Raw genomic sequence first — 15,768 nt, forward strand, 5'->3', positions numbered from 1 at the left:
TGCTAACTCTTGAAAATGGAGTGGATCATGGTTGCGGTGTTTGTCAGAGGCCTCGATTTCTCCAGGGCCATGACACTGACAGTGGGTCAGCATCCGAGGTGTGTGGTCTCATAACCTTTTACCTGTGACTTGCTAATCAATTTACTTTCTTCACCCTTGGTTCTTGCCCTACTAGCGAGATACTCAAGAACATCTGTGTGCTGCAGTTATTAGAGTCCACTGAACCGAGTTCAGCTACTGATACTTCATGTAAGACTCTGTCTCGGTTTCAGCCTTGCTCCCTGATGCATTATAGATGAGCTGAAATACTCTTATCATAACAGATGAGAGAAGATGAGCTGGCTACCACAGAGGCATTTGTGCACTTCTGATGAGCATGGACCATGATGGGGTGACTCCCACTGCCTGATCACTTGGTTTGGGGGCTGGTCTTATTCCGCCTTTTCATAATCCAGTTTACGTCTTCATTCCCCGTTCCTTAGACTGTATTCTCTACACCATGTCAGGCATTTCTTCATGATGGTGAAACTGCTGAATGCAGTCTTTTTTTGGGCAGCCTGGATGCAGGTGAGCGAGTGAGTGAGTTCTTCCCAGGTCCTTCATATTGGCCTTTGCTGGCAAGATGTCAGGTTCAATCGGCTGATCCACGTCTTTGGATGGATGATCAGTGCTTGTCCCTCAACATTTAGGGTCTGTTAGAGTGAACATTGCTTGCCAATTTAAGGGACACAGCATAAAAGGTATCTGTTTGGCTTGTCTGAGCATACAACTATTGTAGTCACCTTTATTTGTTTGCAAAATTAGGCAGAGTACTGCTGCTGCTACAACCAAGACCACTGTGCAGCAATATTAGAACAAGTTTGAAGTATTTTGTAAATGTTCTTCACACCAGCGAAGTAAAACAGAAGGCCATTTATCAGCCCAAATTCAGGCACAGAAACGTAGTCACAGCATCGACTTGGAAGGGTGTAGGGTGACAGGTTGATGGAAGACTCAAGCATGTACCAAAACAGGGTAAGGATGGGGATTCTGCAACAGCTAAAAGAATTGCAGCTCACGAGAATAATCAGTTGGTGACTGATTTCCAATTGCTGGATCTTTCCTGTGAGAGGACACATTTATTCTTTAGTTGTACATCAAAGAATACTGGACACTGGGTGTGCCTGCCTGAACTGAATGTCTATGCGAGGGAGCCTATTCAGTATATTAACTTGGGTGCAGCAGCTAATCCCAAGTTGGAGGTAAAAGGTGTATGTGAGCATGCACGCACTGGACACAGGCCTGACTTGTGGCTCACTGACTCATGCAGACACACACACTATTCAGATGCACAGGTCTGACTTGTGACTGACACTGACCAAAGGTCAGTTTTCTGCCATCGGAAGCACTCACAGGTTTCTCGTGGGACACAGTTCTTGACACGTGTGACTACAGAAGGTGGGGTCATCCACAAGGACCAGTTTTAACTGTCTAACTCAAAGTCTAGGTAATAGGACTTTAGAACCATTGGCAAGGTAAGACCTACTCTTACCTTCACACATAGTTGCATGTCATAATTAGATGAGGGATTCCTATTAGCCTTGACAAAGCCCCAAGACGCTACTTTTGAGGGCCAAAACATGTTGGCATTTACAAAGGATGACTGAGACTTCATTCTCACTATAAGGCCTATGTTCGTTTTTTAATTCTGCCTTATGTACCCTTGAATAAAAGGAATCTCTTAGGGTGTACATAGTAAAGGGTACATAAGGCAGAATTAAAAAACGAACATAGGTTACATAGTGTGAATAAAGTCTCAGTCATCCTTTGTAAATGCCAACATGTTTTGGCCCTCAAAAGTAGCCCTCATGGGGTCTCAGGGCTCTGCCAAGGCTAATAGGAATCCCTCATCTAATTATGACATGCAAATATGTGTGAAGATAAGAGTAAGTCTTACCTTGACAGTTTTAATAGTGACCTGGATCCCTTGCTTATGGAGGAATATTTATTCTGAACTCCCTCTCATTGGGGTCGAGGCCACCCCGATAGTACCATCTTGGCAGGGCGGGATAAGTAAGCCTATGATGAAGCATGCCGCTATATTGTGGGTGAGGCTTTCACTTCCATTCTAACTATTGCTGATTCCGTTTCTTAGCTCTCTTTGTTATTGCATCAGTTGTGTTTGTGCTTGGTGTATGGGAGGATCTGCATTAACTAAATACCTCCTTTGCTCTAATTGTGATACACACCGACCAATATCAAGCCTGCTTTTCAAATGCAGAGGTCTGACACATGACTGAGTCTACCACAGAACTGGTGACTATCTACATACTACAACCTGTCACTTCTCATGCTAGAGGAGTCTTCTACTGAGGCCATCAAGTGGGACACACTCTGTCCATTGGGCCATGCTTAGTTGGATCTGGAGTGTCTTCTGGAACACAATAGAGAGACAAACTGGTAAAATCGCCCCACCCACCTAGCCTCTTGGAGCAAACTGCAAGACTGGGAAACAGAACTTATAGACACACCCACACATCTGCCAAAAGGCACACCTGGGGAGAATGAACTTTTCACCGATTCCTAGATGGAGCACAGCAAGTGTGTCTCCCAATGGACCTTTTCTCCAATGTGCCTCTGTCTATAATTTGATGTTGTTTCCTTAGCAAAGTCTTTTCCTTATTTGTATGGGGCTGAGACTTGTGCTGCCCCCTTTGTGAAACACATTTATCTGTGGCCCCTTCTGTAATGCGCAAGCGCCCCCAGAGTGGAAAGAACAGATGCTAACGCCCACAACGCCCTGAGGGCTCTTCAGTGCCATGCTCCCTGGTGATGGATGCACGACGGGTTTATAGACAGAAAAGAATTCCCAGCTCAACAGATAAACATAATAGAGACATAAACAACGCATTGAGGGCCAGCATTATACACAGCCACAGTATCCAGTGATGGATGGGTCATAACAGAAACCAGTCAAACATGAGGCATTATACCTCAGGCTACATCAAAGGCTCAGAGCAGACGGTTAGTAGAGCGGAATTCTACTCTGCTGTTTCGTTCCACTAAATCATGAGTGGTCGTTTTTTTCCCAGACCCCGATTTCTTGGTTTTCTGATTTTACAGGCTGAAAAAGTAGGCCGGTAAAATCGCCTTCGGAAACCGCCGTATTGCAGCTCGAACCCGTTTCCTGGGCCCCACATGAGTGTCAGACACAGGAGAGTTTGCAATGCTCAGTCTGTCGGCCAAACGTATCCCCTTCCACCTTCCCACTGTAGCCACCCCCTCCCTCCAACTGTCCCCATCACACATTGTTCCACCGGGTCAAGCAGGGCATTAATAGGGTCTATTCCTCATTCCATGGGGTTCAATTGCACATCACTGGTGGGGTTTACCACGCAGTGGCAGTAATTATGGGTGCAGAGTTTGCACCCCACCTGCACCGCGCAATTCGTAATTGAGGCCTAAGTAAGTAGGAAGTGCATACACTGGACAAGGAGAACACAAGACATGTACAACTTCTAATCAAATAACAAGCTCCACAAGTTTATTTCTATGTATTTCATAAAAACACACACAAAAAGTCATATTAGTGACAACAGAGTAAAAGGTAACCATGTTCAGAAGGCAAGTGTGAGCTACAGCGGATGCTTCGGCCTGTAGCCAGTTATTTCATCCCACTCTTTCCGACAAGTCCTTATAATCCAATCATGTTCATCATCATCTGAAATGACAGGGATAAAAACAATGAGTCCTGCCCCCTGGGATCAAGCAGAGGCCTAGATATGAAAACAACCAAGAAAAACATCTATTTCACATTTCAAATAGGATTTTCCCCAAAAATACCGTTTTGCTCAGAAACTGAAACATAAACATGGTTGGCAAAAATCACTATTTTATCTAAACATAAAGATCATGGAAGACAGCAAGACCGGTGAATCGATGTTATTACACAGGCTGGCCAAAAACATTATAATACCAGTTTAAATGTGTTCTACGAAAGTTTACCAAAAGGTTACCGCAGTTTCGGTGTTAATAATAATTTGCTTATTATAAAGCACCTCCTGCCAGATGACTGATAAGCACTGCAAATTATCACTGTTGCCCAATGTATTCATTATCTATTTATTGATCAAGGAACAATAAAGGTTTTAATAGGCCCTGCCATTGTTCAAATTTGTGAGTTGAAGGTCACAACAGATTTAACTAAATGTTGTGGTGCACTAGATGTAGGCATACACTTCTACACATTTTAGTACTGACGTAGAGTCTTGGAGATGAGCTCCACGGCTAGGTTCACCACTAGGGCAGGTACAAGCTCTGTTATAGGGCAAATGAACAAGTTACCTTCGGTAACGCTTTTTCTGGTGGATACAATATCTTCCTGTGGATTCCTCACCTTTTGAATACCCCCTGCGCCAGCATTCCGCAGGAAAATTCTTTCCTAGCTCTCCCACGTCGACGAGGACGTCACAATGGACCGGCTCCGCTCGCGGCACCGTATGACGTCATCGGAGCCACAAAAGGACCTCATCGGCTTGCTGACGTCAGTTCCACCCATTTTTGCCGTGCCACCGAGGCAAACAGCAAGACCGACACATTTTCAAATGCAAACATAGCATACCAAATATATATACATGTATATAAATTCACAAATGCATAATCAATAAAGGCAAAGAGAAATAGCAATAGAATAAGCATTTCCCATCATTAAAATATAAACATGATTAAGACATATTAAAATAAAATATTTTTGGGTAGAAACAGGTGGACAACGGGGAGGCCGGTGGGAGCGTGAGGAATACATGGGCAGATATTGTATCCACCAGAAAAAGCGTTACCGAAGGTAAGTAACTTGTTCTTCTGATGGATACTTCTGCCTGTGGATTCCTCACATTTTGAATAGATTCCCAAAGCCATACCTCTCCCGGAGGAGGGTGTCCACCTCACTAGACCAAAAAATCCTGCAAAACAGAGCGAGCAAAATGGCCATCCCTCCTAACCTCAGACTCCAAGTAGTAATGCTTTGCAAAGGTGTGGAGGGAGGCCCAAGTTGCTGCCTTACAAATATCAAGAACAGGAACACCTCTGGCCAAAGCAGGAGAAGTAGACTTAGCTCTGGTGGAATGAGCTCTGATACCTTCAGGCGGTTCCTTCTTGGCCAGGGCGTAGCAAATCTTGATGCACAAGATAATCCACCTGGAAAGCGTCCTCTTGTGCACTGCCTTGCCTTTCATTTTCCCAACGTAGCCCACGAAGAGCTGATCGTCCAGCCTCAGATCTCTAGTCCAATCCAAATAAAAGCTGACAACCCTCTTAGGGTCCAACCGATGCGGTCTCTCTTCCTCCTTGGAAGGGTGAGTGGAAGGATAAAAGGTAGGTAAAGTGATGGATTGTCCTATATGAAAAGGGGTAACCACCTTGGGAAGGAAAGCAGCCCTAGTCCTTAGAACCAACTTATCCGCATGAATGGTCAGGAAAGGAGGTTTCGAACTAAGAGTTTGAAGCTCACTTACCCTCCTAGCCGAGGTAATGGCAATCAAGAAAACCGGTTTAAAAGAAAGAAGCCTCAACGGGCAAGAGTGAAGAGGCTCAAATGGAGAACCCATTAAAAAAGTGAGTGCAAGATTCAAATCCCACTGAGGCATAACGAAAGGTGTGGGAGGAAACTTATTTGTAAGGCCCTTAATGAACCTCATGACACTGGGGTACTTAAATAAAGACGGCTGGTCCGGCAAATATAAAAAGGCCGACAAAGCCGAAAAAAAGCCCTTAACAGTGGCTACAGCACAACCTTGCTGTGCTAAAGAAAGAGAAAACTCCAAAATATTAGACAAGCAGGCCTTCAAAGGGTCAATGTCTCTCTCTCCACACCACTTAACAAACCTGGACCATCTGGAAGAATAAACAGACTTATTGGAGTGTCGCCTGGATGATAAAATAACATCCACTATATCAGGCGGGAGAGAGAAAGAACTCAGGTTGCCCCGTTCATTCTCCAGGCATGAAGGTGCAGGATCTGGAGGTGGGGGTGTAGAACCTGCCCCTGCGACTGCGAGAGGAGATCTGCCCTGAGAGGGAGACAGAGCGGAGGGTGCGACGAGAGGTGAAGTAGGTCTGTGTACCACACCCTTCTTGGCCAATTCGGGGCGATCAATATAACTTGGGCCCGCTCTTGGCGAATCTTCCTCAGAACCCAAGGAATCAAGGGTATGGGAGGAATCGCGTAAAGGAGTTGTGAGCTCCGACTCAACTGAAACGCGTCCCCCAACGCCCACTGCATCGGAAACCGGAGACTGCAGAATGACAGGCAGTGCGCGTTCTCGTGAGTGGCAAACAGGTCCAACCTAGGAGATCCCCACATCTGAAAGATGCGATGAATCACCACCGGATGAAGCCGCCACTCATGATCGGCCAAGTAACGCCGACTGAGCCGAGACTGTCCGCACGAACATTCAGCACACCGGCTAGATGATTTGCAAACACACAAATCCGTTGGCCCTGAGCCCAGGACCAGAGCCGCAGAGCCTCTCGACAGAAGCGATACGACCCTACACCTCCCTGTTTGTTGATGTACCACATCGTGGTAGTGTTGTCCGTCAGGACCTGAACTGACTGACCACGAAGGGAAGGGGGAAAAGTCTTCAGTGTCAAACTTATCGCCCGCAATTCCAGATGTTGATGTGAAGCAACCTTTCCTCTGGAGACCAAAGACCTTTGATCTCCAGATCCCCCAGATGAGCACCCCACCCTAGAGTGGAGGCATCCGTGATCACTGTGGCCACCGGCGGAGGAGGCTGAAAGGGCTTTCCTTGAGACAGGTTGCCCTGCACACTCCACCAAGACAGCTCCGCTGCAGCCTCTCTGGAGATTCTGATGTCCTCCCAGAGATCTCCGTTGTGCTGACACCACTGCCTGCGGAGGCACCACTGGAGTGCCCTCATGTGCCAGCGTGCATGGTTGACCAAAAGAATGCAGGAAGCGAACAGACCGAGCAGGCGAAGAACCTTCAGGACTGGAACAACCGCTCCATCGTGAAATAAAGGAATCATTTCCTGAATGTCGAGAATCTTCTGCGGAGGTGGGTATGCTTGGCACACAGAAGTGTCCAGTATTGCCCCTATGAACAGGCTGCGCTGAGAAGGCACCAGGTGAGATTTGGGTACATTTATCGAAAAACCCAATTTGAACAACAGATGAGTTGTCACTTGCAAGTGGCGCGAAACCAACTCTGGAGACTCCGCTTTCAACAGACAGTCGTCCAGGTAGGGGAAAACAGGAACCCCTGACCTTCTGAGATGAGCCGCTACCACCGCCATCACCTTCGTTAAGACTCGAGGCGCAGAAGTGAGACCGAACGGAAGAACCGCAAACTGGTAATGTTGCAATCCCACCGTGAACCGGAGATACTTCCGATGCGACTTCAGGATGGGAAGATGAAAATACGCATCCTGCAGATCGATGGACACCATCCAGTCTTCCTGTTGCAGCGCAAGGAGAACCTGAGCCAAGGTCAACATTTTGAACTTTTCCTGCCTGAGGTAAAGGTTCAAAATCCTGAGGTCTAAGATTGGTCTCAAGCGACCTTCCTTTTTGGGGATCAGGAAATATCGGGAGTAACAACCCTGGCCCTTTTCCTGCTCCGGAACCACCTCTATCGCACCTTTTTGGAGTAATGTAAGAACCTTCTGCTGCAAAAGCAGCAAGTCGTCTTCTGAACAACCACCCTGGCGAGGAGGAAACTCCAAAAATGGAAGGGCGTACCCATTTTCTACAAGATTCAAGACCCAACGATCTGATGTGATCAGTCTCCAATCTTGTAGAAAGTGGGACACCCGACCTCCAACTGGACCAACATGTTCTAAGATGAGGAATCTAGAACTGCTTTCCTGATGTACCAACGGTTGCAGGAGGGGAGGTAGAGGAAGAGGCCTGTTGACGATTTGTACCCCTGAGGCCTCTCTTATTCTTCCCTCTGTACGATTTGTACAAGGGATTTTGCTGTTGATGGCTCTGCTGAAATTGATGGCGGCCAGGAAAGGAAGCAGATCTCCCAAAGCCCCGAAATCTCTTGTATCCATAACCTCTAGACTGCACCTGAAGGCCTAAAGATCTTGTGGTGGCTCTACTATCTTTGAAACGTTCCAAGGCTGAGTCCGCCTTAGAACCTAAGAGCCTTGACCCATCAAAGGGCAAATCCAACAAGGTTGCTTGTACATCAGCCGATAACCCTGAAGACTTGAGCCATGCCTGTCTCCTTGTAGCCACAGAAGACCCCATAACACGAGCCACAGAGTCAGCAGTGTCCATGCCTGACTGAATCACTTGTCGTGCTGCGGCCTGCAAATCTGAAATGACTTCCAAGAAGTTGGCACGATCCTCCTCAGGCAACTTAGGAGCCAACTGAACAACAGAGTCCATCAATGCATGTATATATCGTCCAAGAAGGCAAGTCGCATTAGTTGACTTTAGAGCCATACTTGCAGAAGAAAACACCGTCTTCGCAGCTTGCGCCGTCTTTTTCGCGTCCCTGTCACCCAAAATGGTAGGAAAGGCACCAGAAAACTGTTTTGAGCAAGAAGCTTGGACAACTAGACTCTCCAGTGTCGGATGTGATGACAAAAAAGCCGGATCACCAGGGGCAGGCTTGTATCTTCTTGAGACAGAACGACATACAGCCGGAGCAGACAAAGGCTTCTGCCACACCTCCAGAATTGGATCTGTTAAGGCCTCTGTGAATGGAAGTAGGGGCTCAGAAGTTGATGAAGAAGTATTCAAAACTTCCGTCAGTATGTTGGACTTAATCTCAGCAAAGGGAAGTTTAAGGCCCAATAAATCAGCTGCCTTCTTTTTGACAACATGATAAGGTGCAACGTCCTGCACAACACAACCACTTGCAGATGGTAAATCATACTCAGGGGAAGTAGCTAGACCACTAGCTTCCTGAAGGCCTTCAAACTCATCCACAGAGTCCACAATTTCTCCTTCCTCCTGTTCTTGCAAATACTCCTCCTCCTCAAGCAATCTCTGAGCTTCTCTCCTGGAGCGTGGCTTAGACAAAGGCTTCGGTGGAGCCACACACGGCGCCGGAGAAGAAACCAGCGGCGTCGATGGAGGAGCCTCGACATCGAACCTCGACGTCAATCGAATCTGAGGTGGAGCAGACTCAGCAGCTAAAGGATTCCTGGGAGCCGGAGTAGACGATCTCGGCACCGGGAAATGCCAAGCCAGAGTCGATGGCATAAAAGGTGCCTGGGGATAAAACTGAGGCACACCCAGGTTGAATGCCAGAGGACCCACGGGGCCTGAAGGCGCATCGGATGGAGTCGAGGCTCTTGTAAACAAACCAAACATCGCATTGAGAAAATGTGAAGAGTCAACCCCAGGAGCAGGAAAAGGAGGATATGGATCCGTACCTTCCTGTAGGGGAGTCACCTGAGGTCGCACTGGAACCTGCGGAGCCGGGACGGCACCCACACAGGTGAAGCAACACGGCCTGGAGAGGACCCTCCCGGCGCTGGTGACGTCACTGGAGCCGGTGATTCTTCATGAAGCGAAGAAGCCTCTGAAATCTGCGACGCCACAGCCGGAGATGGTACTGGAGTCGCTTGAGGAGAAGGAGTAGGAGAGATAAGGTCCCTTCTCCGAGGTTGCTCAGCTGGAGTCGGCGACCTCGACCTCGAGACTCTGGCCTTCGAAGAACGATGTCGAGAGGTATGTCTCCTCTTGGATTTTTTGTGCTTCTTTGACCTCGAAGTGTGAGAAGACGAAGACTTCGCCCTCTTCCTACCTCTCTTTTCCTTCTTGGCTTTCGCCATAAATAATTTGGCTTCACGTTCTTTGATAGCCTTAAGATTCATCTTCCTGCAACTCCTGCATTCCTCGACGTCGTGGTCCGAGGATAAACACCACAGGCAGTCATCATGCAGATCCGTGATAGACATGTGTCCGCCACACTCTCTGCAGGGTTTGAACCCCGACTTCCTAGAAGTAGCCATTTCGACAAACTACGAGATACAAAGTTTTCCACAATGAAAATGGAGAGCCGTGAAAAAAACTGTTGAGTGTCGACGGCGCGGAAAAAAGGGAACTGACGTCAGCACGCCGACGAGGTCCTTTTGTGGCTCTGATGACGTCATACGGTGCCGCAAGCCGAGCCGGTCCATTGTGACGTCCTCGTCGACGTGGGAGAGCTAGGAAATAATTTTATCACGGAATGCTGGCGCATGGGGTATTCAAAAGGTGAGGAATCCACAGGCAGAAGTATCCATCAGAATGACCAGAACTGCACCCGTTAAAGATGCATCCAGGGCAGACCAGGTCAATCCACCCAATACATAATATAGGTAAAGAAGCAAGAAGCACAATGAAGAGAGGACCATGGGTGTTATGTGGCAGCATACCAGATATTATATTTCGGTGGGAGAAATTAGGGAAATACAGATTGTGGTGGTGGTGGGTGGCAGGAAACTAAATATATTATTTTAAATATTTGGAAGGAAAAAAGAAGGACAATGGGAGGGAGGCCTGGGAGAATGGCTACTATTTATTTTTCAACTGGGAAAAGGAGGGGCTGGATGGCTAGAGTATGGCGAGTGTGGATTGTGGGTGTGGGTAGCATGACCTCGGGTATTAGTAATGTTGCATATACTTACAAGACAGGGCAGGGGGCGGGGGATAATGCAGGTAGGGCCATGTTATGTATGGCTCCTACAGGACTATTCTAACCATGAGCTGCAGACCTTAGCAAGGGAATTGGATTTGGGTGTGGCCTTTCCTATCAAAAGATTGGAAATGGATAACTGCAAATAAGGGTATTCTTTTCATCTCTGGGTTCTGAGTGATCTGATAGAGAATTTGAGCACTGCTTGTGTTTTGTATTTGATGTCACTCATAACCACTTTGTGAAGACATCCCTGTTATTTTACTTTACCCATCTACCTTTTATGATATATATATATGTATAACCACTCCGCGAAAAACAACCCTGGTATTTTGCATTACCCATCCACCTGTTATAATATGTATATTACTGAGTGGCGGTAGACACACTTTAGCTCTAGTTAGGATTCCCAGAGATAGACTTTTTGCTTGCTAATAACTTTGCCTCCGTTTGATGATTCTCCATGAAACTTTGCAGACCTATTCCCTTTTCTACATTGTTTGATGATGCCACACTTCATGGTGATTAGTTAAGCGGGGGTGCAAATTAAAAAGGGGGGTTCCAAAACATATTCAACCACCAATGCATCCCATAGACTTTTTACTCAGATGTAGGACAAAACGTTTGAATAGATTTTCATGAAATTTGACAGGAATAAAGAATTATGGTCTGGAAAGGATCTTTTTCACTATTTCATGAAAATCTGTTCAGCAGTTTTGCAGTAATAAGGGCCCAAAAGTTAGCTATCTTTTGGGCTGCAGTATATGGCAGTATTTTGCGGTATACTGCGGTACATAATCATGACAAAATTGACAAAACAGTATTTTATTAGCTAATGAAAACCTTTACAAAATAAAAAGGCAATCATGTTGTTTAGAACACACTTAGACTGTGTTGTGGGTTTCTACGTAAGATATATGTTATAAGTATGTTTAAAGCTATAGTAAGGCAAGATGCACTTTAGGATAGTCTGTACAGGTAGGTACAATTATTTATATTGTTTTATATATTTTTTTAAACTTTCAAATTACTGTGGCATTTCCTCAAGAGTACCACTGTACTTGGAAATGTTAAAAAAAACTTAAGGTATGAAAGTAGAAGGGTGCTTTATACAACATACTACACCATTCTACTGTATACCACTACACTCTATGTCACTGCACTGTAACAATCACTGTACCGTACACCACTGCACTGTACACCACTATACTCTATGCCACTGCATTGTCAACAACTACATTGTATGCCACTGCACTCTAAGCCACTGCACTTTATGCCACTGCACTGTACGCCACTTTACTGAACTCTACTCTAAGCCATGCCACTCCATTTGACCGCACTGATCTCTATGCCACTCCACTATACTCTTCACCACTGCACTCTGTGCTGTTCTACTCAACTCTACACCACTGCAATCCATGCCACTGTAATGGATACTACTACAGTCTGCACCACTCCAATCTGCACCACTGTACTCTACTTCACTGCACTCTACACCACTGTACTCTGCGCTAATCTACTCTGCACCACTCTACTCTATCCCAATGCAGTGTACAGCACACTACTGTACTCCCCATCACTCTACGCCACTGTACTCTAAGCCAAGACAATGTGCTCAACTCCAGTCTACACCAGTCTGATCTAATCCACTTTACACCACTGCACTCTATGCTACTGCACTCTACTATGCACCACTGCACTCTACGCCACTCTACTTCACTCTATCCACTGTACTCTGTGCCACTCTGCTGTACCCCACTTAACTCCACTCCATTTCACTATTCCCCTCCACACTCTACTCCACTACTCTATGCTACTCTACCCTACCCTACTTCACTCTACCCTACATCACTCTGTGCCACTGTACTGTAAGTCATCTAACTCTACACTTCTACTCTATGCCACTATACCCCACTTAGCTCTACGCCACTGTACTGTACGCCAATCTACTCTATCCCACTTCATTCTACCCCACTTCAATTTACCCAGCTTTACTGCACACCGCTCTACTCCAGTCTCCTCTATCCCACTTCACTGTACACTTCTTCACTCCACCTTGACTTCACTTTATGCCACTCTACTCTACGCCACTCTACTCTACCTGACTTCACTGTACCCCACTTCACTCTATGCCACTCTACTGTATACCACTCTACTACACGCCTGTTAGACCGGTCAGCCTTAGGGTGTGATCTCCCCAAGCTTTTTACCTTCCTCCTTCATTTGTTGCTGATCTCGGTTTTGCTGGCCATAGGACTCTGCTCACTTTACTACTGCTAGCCAGTTCTAAAGCGCATGTGCTAACTCCTTAAAACATGATAATATTGGCTAATCCCCAATTGGCATATTTAATTTACTTGTAATTCCCTAGTAGAATGGCACTATATCTGCCCAGGGTCTGTAAATAAAATGCTACTAGTAGGCCTGCAGCACGGATTGTGCCACCCACTTAAGTAGCCCTTCATATATGCATCTGGCCTGCCATTGCAGCCTGTGTGAGGGGTTTTAACTGTTATTTCAACCTGGCAAAATAAACCATTTGCCAGGTCCAAACCTTCCTTTTTAATAAATATGTCACTCCTTGGGTAAGCCCCGGACAAAGGGCAAGTAGTAAAAAGTAGGACATGTAATTTAAAGTTTTATATGTCTTGGTAGTGACAAATTCTCAAATTTGTTTTTCAGTACTGCAAGGCCTACCTCTCCCGTAGACTAACATTGGAGTTACCTTAATACATTGAAAAAGCTGTAATTTCCAAATGAGAGCTGGATTGTGTCTTTGGAACTGAAATGAAAAATCCTAACTGATGGTGAAGTCGGATTTTAAATTACAATTTTGAAAACTGTGGGGGGTTGGTCACAGGGCCCAACACCCCGCTAGCAACTAACAATGCCTTTGGCCAGAGGCCATGTGCCGTGGGGTTGGCTGCAGGGCTGAAGGCCATCCGCTTGTTTGCGGCAAAACTACTGCAGACACTCCTCTTTTTTTAAATTGTTTTGTTATTTTTCAATTTCCCGACAGTCTCGCTCTAATAAGATAAAAATACATGTCAGGGGTTGCTTTTATTCATCCCAGGTTGGCTTGTGTGGTATTTTACCACTGTAAAGCTGTAATACTGTATCTGAAGTGGTAAAAGGCTTTTACTATTTTTAAGCTCAGCATGGATTGCACAATCTAATCCTATGCTTAAAGAGAGGATGCTGTAGAATGGCATAAGGCTTGTCACTTTCTAACTTGGCGTGGATGGCACTGTGCCAATCCTATGCTTAAAAACTCTGGAACGCTAGTGTAAAAACAGAAGTTTGAGGTGAGCAGATTCAGAGTGTTGGTGGTGGTCCATATAAAGGAGCTACTTTCCACCTAAAAAATGTGGGAACAACCCAGAGTTCCCTACTTCTAAATATCTATCTATCTATCTATCTATCTACCTATATATATATATATATATATTATCTACTGGCGGTCGCCAGTAGATAGTTATAGTTAGGACCCTGTTTCCATAGGAAATCCGCAACATTCTATTTGGAATAACTTTGGCGCCGGTCGATGAATCCTCGCGAAATTTTCAAAATAGGTGGGGCGCTACGCTCCGCTCCTACCCTGAAAGTCTCGGGGGGATTCGTCAAGCGGGGGCTGAGAAAAAAGGGGGGTCCCAAAACGCGTTTTTCCCATGCATTTTTCCATAGGACCTTTAGACACAGCTACAGCCAGAACGGCTGAACAGAGTTACTTGAAATTTGGCAGAGAGGTAGTCCTCAGGTCAAGGAAGTGCCTTTTGTAGGCCTGATGTAAATCTGTTCAGTAGTTCCTGAGAAAATAGCATTTAAATCAATATATATATGTGGGCGGAGCCTAACCACACATCTCATCCTGAGATCTGATTGGCTGTCAGCACTTCATCCAAGAAGTGTTGGCAGCCATCTTGGGACCAATATACATGATAGCACCTCATTAAAAAGCATTGCAGTTAATAGAAGATTTTAAGACTTTAGTTACATTATAAATCATTTGTTGATGGTACCATACTCATTTTAGGAATTGTGGTATGTTCTAAGGTGATTTCACCATGTGAAAAAGCCTTCTGCTGGGATATCATGATTAAGAGAAAAATATTTTCTCATGCTTTTACCACAGAGGTTTGGAAGGTGATCTATAAGCTAAACTGAGAGCTTATTTTCTGTAAATTCACATTATCTTTCTCAGTCATGTGAGAATGAAGTCTGACATTCTCAGTAAAACATGTACATCCAACAAGGGCAGAGACTGTCAGTTGATTCCTTTGTGTTCTACTGCAGCTTTCCAGAGTGTTCCAAAGAACTACTAGAGCGCTAACCGTCCTACTTATGATAAATGTATGGCACACCTGAAGCCATCTTGCTTGGATTAAAGTGGTAACTCTTAAAACATTTAATTTAAAAAGGAACAAAATGAGGGGGTTCATTTTTCCATAAAAAGTATGATTAGTGCTGCAGAAAGAAAAAGTTAGGGCACATTTTGAGTGACTTCTCAAATCCTGGCATGCAGACTGAAACATGCACTTTCAATACCAGCAGCAGTTTTCCCTGGTGAGCAGTAGCTTTACTACAGTGATCTAATGAGCAAAAAGAGTGCTAACATTCTGATTTTATGGCAAATGTGTGACACATTTGAATGCCTTCCTGATGGAATCAAAGTAAAAAACTGAAAGTATTTCCTACTGAGGAGACTGCAGTAAATGAGGAAATTAGGAAACTTCATAACAAATAAGTCTCCCAAGATGGCCACCAGAGACAAAAGAGCCCAAATGTAGCCCAAATATCACCCAGATGTAGCCCAAGTATAGCCCAATGACAGAATGTCCAAGAATGTTCTTAAAAACAACTAGAGCACTTACTGTCTTCATTATGACAAAAGTATGGCACACCTGAAGCCATCTTGATTGGAATAAACTGGTAACACTTAAAACATTTAATTTAAAAAGGAACACAATGAGGGGGTTCATTTTGCCATAGAAATTATGATTAATGCTGAAGAAAGAAAATGAGGGCACATTTTGAGTGACTTCTCAAATCCTCTTCTATTTCATTAAAAAATTCTGACATGCAGACTGAAACATGCACTTTTAATACCAGGAGCAGACTTCCATGGTGAA

The 15,768-nt window shown here is 45.3% G+C and overlaps 1 protein-coding gene across 6 annotated transcripts in view; it reads right to left on the reverse strand.

Annotated features, from left to right (window-relative positions):
• Positions 1–3,501: 3,501 nt before the first annotated feature.
• Positions 3,502–15,768, reverse strand: part of MORN5 (MORN repeat containing 5) — a 178,896-nt gene continuing 166,629 nt past the window's right edge. For all 6 annotated transcript variants that reach the window (XM_085612249.1, XM_085612278.1, XM_085612287.1 and 3 more), the window contains one exon: positions 3,502–3,700. In XM_085612249.1, coding sequence (XP_085468375.1) covers positions 3,615–3,700 — 86 coding nt within the window. In that variant the 3' untranslated portion in view covers positions 3,502–3,614. The remainder of the gene's footprint in view (positions 3,701–15,768) is intronic.

Source organism: Triturus cristatus, chromosome 1_2 (genome assembly GCF_964204655.1).
Source record: "Triturus cristatus chromosome 1_2, aTriCri1.1, whole genome shotgun sequence".
Lineage (NCBI taxonomy): Eukaryota > Metazoa > Chordata > Amphibia > Caudata > Salamandridae > Triturus > Triturus cristatus.